Genomic DNA, 12391 nt, shown 5'->3' on the forward strand with positions numbered 1-12391 from the left:
TGGTGCTGGTCCCGATGTCTTTGTGAATGATGCAGCTCGTTTATAAGCTGCTGCTGGCCAGCAAGTGAGTTCCATCACGATAGGGGTGAAATGATCCTATTTTTTAGGCCCCAAATGAGATGTGCTGCAGTGTTTAGGCTGCCTTTAAGTGATGGCAGTGTGGAGTTTGAAGGCCATAGACCATGGCATTACTACCATCCGGATGGAAGATTCCGAGGGCTTGAACCGCAGTTCTAAAGTCGCTTAACTTTCTGTAAGAAACTGTTTCACTTTCTTAGAAGAGAGAGCTGGTGCCAGGCTGTCTTTGTTTTTTTTTTTTGCTAATGTGTTCCTTCAGGGTGAGGGTGGTGTCTATAGTGTATCCAGATCGCTTCCATTCAGTGAAAGTTGGTGTTCGAATCTGTCAAGTCCGTGTCATTGACCCAGGTTTGTACTGTTTCTTGTGTTTTCTTATTGGTAAATAATAGGGAGTCTGTCTTTGTTGAGTGGAGCTTCAGTTTGGTGCTGGAGATCCAGGTCTGGATGATGTGTAGGCAGTGACTGAGGAGTTGAATGTCTGAAGCAGAGTAAGCTTTCAAGAAGAGTTGTATATAATCTGCACATTAATGCTTGGTGAGTGGAGCACCAAGCAGTTCCATGTAGAGGTTGAAGATGCCGGACAGCATGGAGCCATGGGGGGACTCCACAGGTGATAAGGATCTTTTGGGACTTCAAGGCTGGGACCTCAAGGTGTCCATGTGAGCAAACTGGTGTCGTTTGGAAAGGTGTGCATTTGAGGGTGGGATAGTTGACTGGATCGAGGCAGCTGAGAGGTTCAGCAATATTGGGTGCAGGGGTCATCTTCCACTGTTGTGAGGAGAGATTGTCATTGTAGAAGTCTCTTTGGTGTAGTATAATCTGAAGACAGGCTGGTAGTTGTGCAGTATATGGGCAGCATTAATTTGATCATGGAGTTTAATTCAATGATTTTGCTTGGGCAAGATAGATAAGTGATGAGCCTGTGGGAAAGTCATCAGGGTCTAGTGTCGGCTTATTTAAGGGTGGGGCCTTGAGTGTATCTCGAAAGCTTCTGCGAAGATGCCTTGAGTGATGTAGGCATTGGTGAGTAGGGCTGAAAAAGTGTTCCCAAGAGAGAGCTTTGTTTAAGGACAAGGGTAAGGAGTATCTTCAAAACTTGGCATTACACATTTCTGTGGGGTGAGTCACAGGTGGGTCAGACAATGGGTTGGTGCAAAGATTGATTGTCTTGGAAAGTGCTTTGCTTCTGTAGGTGGCCTAATTGATGGTGTTGGTATAGTAGTTTGGCTGATGCAATGAGCTGTCTGTGTGTCTCACAGAGGGATTTCTGTGTCACCGAGAGTTCTTTTTTTCTTCCATTTTCTTTCCTGTCTGTTGATGGATTATTTATTGTCAGCATGGCCTTTCAAGTGCTGAAGGCTTTGACTTGCATTTGTATGTTTTAATTGGGGTGTGGGTGCTCATATAGGTTTCCAAAATGTGTTAATGTTTGTTTAGAAGGGTAGACAGGGTGAGGGATGAGTTCAGGCTTCATGTTGTCTATGGAGAAATCTTGAAAGGATATGAAGGCTTGGTATTATCGTTTGCGTTGACCTCAGTTTGTTGATAGGGTATTGATCAGAGAGAGGTGGATTGCAAAGTAGTTGGTTGAGTCCAAGTGTATGGGTAGTTTGGATTGGATTGTGGTGATGTTGAGACCACATTGTCAATGTTGCCTTTGAAGAGCATTGATTGTGTTACAAACCACATTGAAAAATCAGTGATTACACTCTCTGATTGAATATTTCCAAGCTACCTTGTATTTAGTATAAGAGTACTCACATGCCATCTCATCCCTCTCAATCACCTTGCCATAGCATGACTTCTGTGTGTGATTACATTTACGAGGAATGATATGCGTTATTACTCACATTACTCCCACAAGGTCCAAATTATTTAATCCACAAAAGTAAACCGTTTTTTTGTGAGAAATTCCTAGATTCTCATTGGTACATAGTTGGTCCTACTGAAAATGTTTGCTTTCAGACTTATAAACCTTTTTTCGAGGTACAAAATCGTAAATTGGGCAAGCCTTGAAAATTGATGTAGCTGTACAGAGCTCCACAAACTCAGGGACTTGTCTGGGAGACCCCACTGTAGACCTAAACGTCCCACCCAAAAGCTTATGGCGAAACTCCTCTAAGATAAAACTATCAAGGTCACATCTTTTTCAGAAAAGTAGGAAGTGTTCATTGTTTCAATATTTAATTTTCAAATTTCGCACACGGGAATCATGTCCTACTGCTGTAAGGAAAAACATTATATATTTGAGTTGCAGGTTGGAGAAACATGTCCCTGTCTCCTGCACACCATCACTATTCTCTGTACAATTTCATAGGGGACCTGCACACTGATATTTGACTTCTCAGAGTGACAGACAGCCGGGAAATAAATAGAGCTGTCCATTTAAACAGAATATGTGTGTTTGGAGCATGGTTTGCAGGCCATATTACTGAATACGGTAAAAACCTCAGATGTACAGAGCAATATAGTTGGAGACTGGGCGACATTGTAAAAAGCTAGATTTACATAATTCTAAGCTGAATATGCTCTTTGTTCTCACCTCAGAGACGCATAATTGACCAATGCTATTCCTGTTCAATTACATGTTAATCTGATCTTTCTAATTTCTGATTTTACTGAAAATAAGTTAAATAAAAAATTTCAACAAAGTGAAACAGTCCACTATGACTTCCTATTTTAGCATTGACTGAATATTCCTACACTCCTTCCATCCGTGTTGTTTTTCTGTTTCAGGACCACTTTCCTAATCATCCTGTTTTCTCAGTATCTACGCAACGTGCCAGTGCCCATCCCAACATACAGCAAAACTAAGAAATGCCACTTCTCGATGGTCAACCTCTTTCAGATCTTCCCAGTGAGTGCCCTTTGAGTTAATACACACACTTTTTTGGGAGAGCAGCCTACATAGCACAGTCGTGGCTATGGCACCATATTGTATTTCATAGTGACATATCAAAGTGATCCGAGGCCTTAATAAAAGAAAGACGATTGACACATTCTTTATCAGTCTCTTAGTTTCTGGGTTTTGTAAGGATATACCTACTTTGACAATGTAGCGGTAGGCAATGCACTTAATTCAAATAATTTTGTAAGGCAGTATTTCAACGATATGATGTTGTACAAATGTAGCTGAGTGGGCTAGGAGTCGTTATGTTGAATTCGTAAAAAGAAAAAAAAACAATTCGACTTTGAGAACCTATCTAGATTTGAGCAGATATTGACCTGGGTGGAACTAGAGTGGCCGCAGTGATCCAACGGGGCACAAACCTGCTGAATCTGGGATCTGGTTTAAGGATTAGGCACAAACCTGCTGCATCTGGGATCTGATTTAAGGATTAGGTGCAGGATCATGGTAGGCTAAAGCATGCGATGTAATAAAGCACAAATATAGAATATGTACATGATGTTTGTAACTATAGAAGTAATGACACAAAACAGTTGGCCTTTTTATCTCGATGGTAGAATTGTTGCTTTTTTACACATTTTGTATGATAGTTATGTTCTCTTAAACACGTATGATTCTTTGTGCATTTTATGAAAGCACTTGATAAAAAATAATTGTATGTATTCACATTTATAACGCCCACCCCAGCCCAGAAGCAATGGGATTCTGTACACAGTGACTGGGAGGGATACAACACAGGGTGAAATGTGCAGCTATCCCATGTAGAGGTTGAGGGCACGAAACTGATTGTTTGTTTTTGCTACTGTCTTTCATCTCTTAATTTCAGTTTTTTTCTGAATATTGGAATTACCAATTGCAACCTCTAAATAGTTTCAAGAATCCCTTCGTGGAGCCACCAATGATTTGGATTATTTGAACAATGCATTATATTTGTGCCTCTTCGGTCTCCATCTCTGTTCCCAGTTTTGAAACATGAAAACAATAAATCACATTGGCCGGTCTCACAGATTAATCCAGACCTGGTGTTCTGTCTCTTTATTATAGGATGGCATGGATCTTCATAAGTGTAGGCGAGATTCCTTAAATATTCCAAGTTGAACATAGTCTCCTCAGCCTTCCCACACCCCTTCCATCGACCCCCTTCCCTTCTGAATTGAAACTAAAATTTTCTGGTATTTGCTGTGCTTATTAAATAAGAACAGGAACTTTTAAAAGTCAGTCTTTTTCTGGGGCAATTATATTTTACCCCTCAGGCGCATTCAGACTTAACATCTCATTAGAGTGGGCACCGCCAACGAAGGATTAGCGGAACATTGTCTATGAGTGAATGAGAAAGACTTGAATCTTTATCTATGTACAGTCCCTGGCCTCTTCAGAGGTCTGACAGCCTTTCAAGTTTCCCACATACATGCCCAGCTCTATTCTTCTAGGGTGATGCATTCTGCAGTGAAGGCATATTCTATTTGCATTGCTATGAAATCCCAGCTTTTGGATTGAAAGGAAGCTGTTCTTTATATTGAAGGAAAGTTCATGCCTGTAAATATAGGCAGCGGACTGTCTCCATCTCTAGTGGAATAACCTCAAATGGATAAGAGGAACTCCTGACTTCTGGTATTTTAATAAATGCTGTCTAGCTGCAGGATTTACCATTACAGATTGGGCTTCTTCTGTCCTCGTGTCTGTATTTGCCAAAATACAAAACTGTGACAAGTGTGGATGGTTTTTGCTGATGGAACTGGAGAAACATCAATAACTGACCTAAGCCATTGAGGCACCTTTATGGGAACAACCTTACTTGCCTGGTTTAAACTATGCTGAATCACTGATGAAAGTAAATAATACACTGTGCCCCTTGATTTCCTTCTTTTCCATTGGATAGGTCCTTCTCGGAATTGGCATCTCTTGGCTGGTATGCTTTGCCCTGACTGTTACCAATGCCTTTCCTTCAAGCCCGCAAAGTTATGGGTACTTGGCTCGAACAGATGTGAAAGGAGATGTCCTGTCTGAAGCTCCTTGGTTTCGTTTTCCATATCCAGGTACAAAATCAGTCTGTCTATCTAAATGTGCTTTCAAGGTCTATTCTCTACATTGTTCTCTGTGCAGCCTTGCACATTTTGTAATAAAGTAAAGTCTCCATATTAATTGGGTATTAGGTTTCGTAGAAGCAACAGGGCAGTTTCTCAAGGCACTGAATAATGTTGCAAAAAGTATTATAGTTTAACCAAGGTATTGCATGCTTCTGAGCTGAGTGGTGCCATTTACAGAATTTCTCACACATCCCTTAGGAAAGCTGCCTGGCTCGAAAAAGAAAACCACAGAGGTATATTCAAAGTTGAATATAAGGCCTGCACTCCAGACTTCTTGGTTCAAATTGTAGCACAAACATTCTCTACCATTCGAGCCAAGACAAACATATATTTTTCAGTTTGGAAATGAATTAATCCTCCTAGCTACCAACTCCTAGGCAGATGTCCTCACTATCTTCAGTCCCATCCTTTTGCTGTTTGCTCCCATTCAGCAGGAGTGACAGTCATTCAGGTGCCTTGTGCCCCATAGAAGACGAAAGCTTGGGCCCAAAGTAAAATCCTACCTTCCTTAGCAACAGAAAAAGCAGTCACTTTTATAATGTCCTCTGCAGTCACAGCAACACATAAACTGAAAGGTCCCTGGCATCCTATAGAAATATACACATGATTTAACCTGACACTTTTGTGTTTGTTTAACAATTTTATTAAGGTTTTCAAATGAAATAACAGCATGAAAGAGGTTAATGCAATTCTAATACAATGATGCTAATTTGAAAAACAACGTCAGGGTTCTGGTATTTGAAAATGTAGCGTGTATCAAAAACATTTGTGAAGTGTTTATGACCAAAATAATTCAAATATGTAATTTAAAATGTTTGATATTGATAGAAATGGACTGCACAAGAAAGACAGCTGAAAAGAGAGAAGGTGAAGTGTTTATGACCAAAATAATTCAAATATGTAATTTAACATTTTTAATATTGATAGAAATAGACTGCAGAAGAAAGACAGCTGAAAAAGAGAAAGGTAGAATAAAAGAAAGAAGGAAAAGCACGGTCAAATATAAAGAGTTTACCTATAAAATTATATATGTAGCTGAGGAAGAATTAAAAGAAGGATAACACAAATACATAAAATGGTATTAGAAAAATGACAGCACCAATGAAGTATTTTATGGAGGTATGAAAACTACTTCTTGAGAACAAGAAGGTTGGATACATATAGGTTTTCTTGATACAAAATAAGTTAATGGTAACCAAAAGATATCTCTTTTGATGAGGTTTTGGTTGGAAGATGTATGTTCATATTTTATAGTTGTCAGTTTGTTTAGTCTTGTCCAAAAGTGAAAGAGATGCAAAGAATACATTTTTGAAACGCAAGAGAAACATTCAATTTAAGAATGCAGTTCACTTGATAATATATTAGGTTCCAGAAATCAAACACTTTACCACAGGAAAGCAACAGAGGACATAAGACCTCTTTATTTTCATGACCTGACCAAAATAAACCGTCATCAATAGCAAAAATTTTATATGACTTCAATGGTGTGCATAGTAAAATAAAAAGTTACATCATACTATAAATGAAAAATAAGGATTGAGAGATTATGGTGCCTTTGGAAATTTTATAAATTTTCATCTAAATTTTATCCCACCAATCTCTAGACCAACATACAGAGAAATCTCTCTCTGATTGTGTTCTAATCGGAGATTTAATTCTTTGAGAAATACTTCAGTGAAGCTCTTTATAAATAAATTAAGCTTTCAATACATTTATAGCCCCAAAACAGAAATGTCATTTTGTAGGAAAAGCAGGCAAATTAGATATGGATAGAATATAAGAAGTACATGTATTTTATATAATAATTTTTAACTTAAACTACTGTAGCAAGCTTTGTTGGACAGATTAAAAAATTGTTCTAAGTCCATAGAATGAATAATTTTGCTATCTTTCAATAGGTAAAAATAATCCAAGAAAAGCCGTTCTTATATAAATATTTCAAAAAATACATGGGTTATTATGTTTTATAGGAGGCTTCGCACACCAGAAGGACTCATTGGCTATATTTCAATAATTTAAAAATCCAAAAGAGGCTTTTCTTGTCTAAATGTGTCCAAAAAATGAATTGGTTATTCATTTCTATAGGCTTACTACACCAACTCACAGAGGAGGTAACATTGTCAAAATTAGATACTTTACAAACTGTTCATTCTTATAGTAAATCCCAAGTCTTTTTAATTACTGGGTGTTTCTTTAATTTCAGTAAATTAATAATTTGGGTGCAGTAATAAATTACAAGAAAATTACGCAATCACCTTTTCCAAACTTTCCCCATCTTCAAGTTTTATTCTCAGTATAACTATTTAACACAAGGCTTGTCTAATAGGAGAAGCATGCTGATGAAGTCTAGAATTGGGAAATATGACACCATCTTCTGTTTTGAATTGCCACTTTACTCAGCACAATTCTAGGAGTTTCTTGCTGCATAAAATTCTTGGCAACATTGAATCTAATCTTTTAAAGCTATACACTTTGATCCTGAAAGGTGAAATCAATAATAAATATAACATATTAGGCACTAGCATCATTTTAGCTTAATCAAGCCATCCCCACAATGACAACAATCAAGGAAACCACATATTAATCGGTGGAGTGACTTTTTCTTTAATGGAGGTAAGATTAATTTTAATATTAGTGTTGGTTCCATAATGTATTTAGGGCTTCAGGGGAAGTTGGTGATTTTATCTATACAATCTAAATACAGACTATTAAGGGGTAAGACTTCTATGATATCAGAATTAGGTTTATAGTTTGAAGAGTGTCATAAAGCGTAATGTCCAATAAAAGAGTTTGTAAGGAGGATTCAAGACCTGACATGCATTGTAAAATATCATCAACATTGGTGGAGAGTTTGATATTTTCATCATTGAAAGGGATTCCTTAAATTTGAGAATTATTTCTAAGGTGTTTCTGGAAAGGTTCACAATATAACATAAACATTATGGGAAAAGTGCATAAACTTGCCTGGTTACATGCAGTATTAACATGAGATTTTAAATAATGAGTACTAAAATATGAGTGCTTCATCAAATGTTACAGCAACTAAGGGTTGTTGTAAAGAGGTTGCTTTAAACATAATGTTTGACACAACTCTAACTATGTCCGAAGATGTGCATCCCTTAACAAAAATGGATTGATAAGGATTAATTAAAAAAGCGGAATAAAATACTGTAGCCTTATAGCTCATATTTCAGCATATATCTTTCAGTTGCTATTTATCAATAATATTGCTCTAAAGTTTTAAAATATCAATAGTCATTTACATATAAAGTTAAAACGTTCAAGCAAAGTAGGAGCTAATACGTCAGAAAATTAGAAGGTGACATTTATTTCAAGTCCATTTGAACCCGGAGTGTCAGCTTTCTTGAAAGAGGGTATAATGTTTTTGACTTCCTCTAAAGTAATGTTGGGTTCTAAGGATTCTGTAATCAAGTTAACATTTATTTGTTGAAGAATGTTTGAGAAGTAATTTTCAGGTACAAATTAGGAAGCATGAGTATCTTCCATATTCAATTAATTTTAATAGTGCTCAAATGCTTTTGGGATGTCCTTATTAGAAACAGAATCAGTGTTATCAATCCCATTTGATATATTTTTAAAAATGTTACATTCTTTTTTAATTGTCAAATTAATTGTTTATATTTTTGCCAGCTTTATTTGCTACCCAGAAATATTTAGCTTCAGCCAAAAGAATATTACTGGTGCTTAATGTAACAATCATGTTTATTTCAGACTTTGTAGTGACTAGGTCAGACAGCATCTGAGAAGATGTAAACTATAAATGGCTTAAAGATCTGATTTCAGCTAACAAGCGTATGTACGGGGCATTTGTAGTAGACCTTTTTTTGCAATATATGAAATGACATATAGCTCTTAATTTAGCTTTATTTGAATGTCAATTATTAGCCATCATTAAGAATTGCTAAATAAATCATCAGGTAAAAGAGAATTATTTGATCATCAGCTCCTATTTGATTACCATACCCATTTGTGATGCATGCATGTTATCACAGGAGCATGGTTGGAAATTGATATAGATTCCATTTCTGATTTAAGGTTTGCAGTAGTAGATTTCTATAAAAAGGTTTAGTCAAGTTGTGATAAAGAACCATGTGGGGATGAGAAAAATGTATATTTTCTGGAACTAGGATTACGGCTTATTCATGAATCAGAAAGCACTCTAGAAACTGAAGGCACTCGTGTGATGTGGGACACATTTCTAGTTTTTCTTTGAAAGTAACAGATAAAAAACATTACAATACAGCAACCAGTGAAAATAAAATGTCAACCAAGGCCAGTTTTCATTTAATATTATTCCAGAAAGTCAGGGCATTGTGTAGTGGTCCATATAGTTTTAGGATGGTTAAATTAACTTTTTAATAAGGGCATTTTAGAGGTACTATCTACCATCATCGTCATGTTCCTGTGATATTACTTCAACATTTGTGGATTGGTGAAATAAAATTACACACTACTATTGTGATTAATAACTGTAAGTAAACATATTACACACTCATTGCTTGTTTAAAGAGATTTAAGTATTCATACATTGAGTGCTATTTGTGCATTTAGTTTGGATAAATGTGTTAAAACCTTTTGTCTTTTTACGGGGTTAGCTAGACCATTTACATTCCAAGACACTACATTAAACATAGTAGCAACTGAGGAATGCATGTATGTTCATTAAGACATCACTGAGTACTGTATAGGGGAGACTAGAAAGTCTCAGGTTGTGACATCAATTTCTTTTATCCTGCTCCTTCAATGCAGTAAATGTATACTGTAGTTTAGTGGCTCTGTTGGATTCATCCTCACCTCACTGATCATTTGTTGAACATTCATAACCGGTCTGTTCATAGCTACTCGTCTATCTTCGATCTGTTGCATCTTTTAATTTAGTATTTGCATTGCATTGCCGGTGGCCTGGTGGAACAATGAGTTGTGCTAGCATAAAAGAAGACGTGTTTTCAGCTATAAAATGAAACTTTATAAAATGTATAAAAATGATACAATTATATAAAATTAAGGTATCTCTAAAAACAGAAGAAATATTCGTATGGATGTATCTAAAGTTTGACCAAATGTAAGCATATTACCATATGGAGGCTGAAAAAACCCTGATCACAGAGAGGCCTGCATTGTATTTATACTTTGAACTTGGTATGATTAGATTTAGTAGGCACTGATGACTTTGTGGAAGTATGTTGTTCATATAGATGAAGGTCGGGCATGTAGAGATCTACTAAGAACACAAAGACTCAATAAAGTAGGCATATAGTGGTAATAAGTATAGGGACATTTCAATGAGAGAGGAAATGTATGACTTCCAAAAATAAAAATAGGCCAATTTATTTCAGAGATGGTGCACAAAATAATGATCAAAGTGAGCTGCTAGCTAAAAACAGTTTAAAACAAAAACCAGGGTACATCAGCAGGCCTGGACGAGCATTTGAATTAGGACAGCTTCTTTCTGTGTGGCAGCCCAAGCATATTCACATACACATGAAGATTATGCAGCACTGATAGTTTGATGCAGTAAAATTGACTTACCACATCTCAGAAAATTAGCATAAAGGCTTTCCAGACACTGCTTTAACTAATTATAGCATGTAGCTACCACAAATCACAGTGTATTACATCTTGTCAAGGCTTCTAAACAATATTTGTTTATGTAGTGTGAAAGTGATCTGAAAAAAAAAAAGAAAAGTTCAGATTTAACTTTGAAGTCTGAGAAATGGTGGTCACTGCATTCAGTGGAGTATACCATTAAACATCATCAAAGCACGGCATTTAATTTAGGGTGAATTAATATATATTTGTACATGCTTTCTGTGAAAACAACATTGTTAGAAATCATGGAAAGCACGTCAAGCTTTAGCAAGGCATGGAGTCATGTGTACTTAAGTCACAGCAGAATTCCTCCCATTTATTTGCACAAGTAATGCTTGGTTCTACAATGGATTTTTCCCTTGATGTCCTTGAAAACACTTGTGTGCAGCTACCACCTCGGGCACCAGACCTGGTCCCTAACCTGCCTCTTTTGTCAATATGTTTTCTATGTTCTGTTCACTAAAATACTAAAACATGTTCTCTACCTTTAACCAACCCTCAGCATCTGCTAGCTCATAATTCCACTATTGCCATCAAAACCCCTTACATACTTTGTGGTAGACCTATATTTAGAGAGAAACCTTAAACATGTTAAATAATGTATTTAATTGAGTTTCGAAATGTAACCATGATGCTTAGACCATTTTTATTTGGCTTGACAGTGCAGCTGTGGCCAGACCTTGTTTGGTTAAGAGAAAGCAGCCAACAAAAGCATTACTGTCAGAAGGGCGCAGGTTTTGTTTACATGCTGATTTTCTTGAGTGCAGCATTTGATTGGATAATAGACATGTGCATTCACTGAAAAGGGTACTTGTGTTGCACGTTGTGCTTTGTGACAAACATTATACTCAGTACAGCATGACTTAGTTGGTAATGGCACCAATTCAATCATCAAGAACAAAGTCTGATCCATTTATTATTTAAAGTGATTGCAAACATAGCTAGCCTGTAATACTTATTGTGAAAGGTTAAATCAGTTATGGATTTAAGGGTGGATTGTTATCTCACTGTGTTAAAGCACGTAGAGATTTTTTTTACATGCAATCCCAAAGATTATCACAGTTCGCAAATGTTTTGGTGTTGCTTACCTCTTGTGACATACCCTAGATATTGTGCATTGTGATAATTCTTGCTAGCCCTTCTTAGGAGTAGTGTATTCTGTCTAATGTAATTTTATATATGTGTAACATTATGACTGTATGCATAATTGTTGCCTTGCGGACTTGATTTGGTTATGCTGATAAGACAGTGATAAATGCAGTAGGTCTTATTGGTTAAAGGTTATGGCAAATGCTACTGTTCTTATCTGTCAGTAAGGTTAAAGCCCCCATTCATTCCCTCCTTTCAAGAGGCCACCACTTGCCCCTCCAACACCCAGGCCCTTCTGTACCCCTTATTCCTATTGTACCTGGGCTGGTCACACTTCTCAAGGGCCCTTTGGGACTTACAGGTTGCCGCCTGCAAGTGAGAGACTGGTGGAGCGGTGAGCCGGCATCAGCCAGAAGATCCCACAGTGCAGAGACAGCTACAGCGGTAAGTTCCCGGGTACCAGCGTCCACTGTGACCAGGGAAGAGAGAGGCTGCCTTAGCCTTCACATCTGCAGTCAGCTGGGAGCCCCTGACAGGCGGAGAGGGGGACCAGGCTGTGTTGATCCTGGGGGCCCGGGTGCACCTGAAGACCAACCAAGCTTTTAGAATAGCTAGGTAT

The 12391-nt window shown here is 37.3% G+C and overlaps 1 protein-coding gene across 1 annotated transcript in view; it reads left to right on the plus strand.

Moving 5' to 3' along the window:
- LOC138287493 (solute carrier family 23 member 1-like) overlaps positions 1-12391 on the plus strand; it is a 293360-nt gene that overhangs the window by 223396 nt on the left and 57573 nt on the right. The window contains exons 6-7 of the mRNA XM_069227946.1: positions 2815-2935; positions 4866-5022. Coding sequence (XP_069084047.1) covers positions 2815-2935; positions 4866-5022 — 278 coding nt within the window. The remainder of the gene's footprint in view (positions 1-2814; positions 2936-4865; positions 5023-12391) is intronic.

Source organism: Pleurodeles waltl, chromosome 4_1, assembly GCF_031143425.1.
Source record: "Pleurodeles waltl isolate 20211129_DDA chromosome 4_1, aPleWal1.hap1.20221129, whole genome shotgun sequence".
Lineage (NCBI taxonomy): Eukaryota > Metazoa > Chordata > Amphibia > Caudata > Salamandridae > Pleurodeles > Pleurodeles waltl.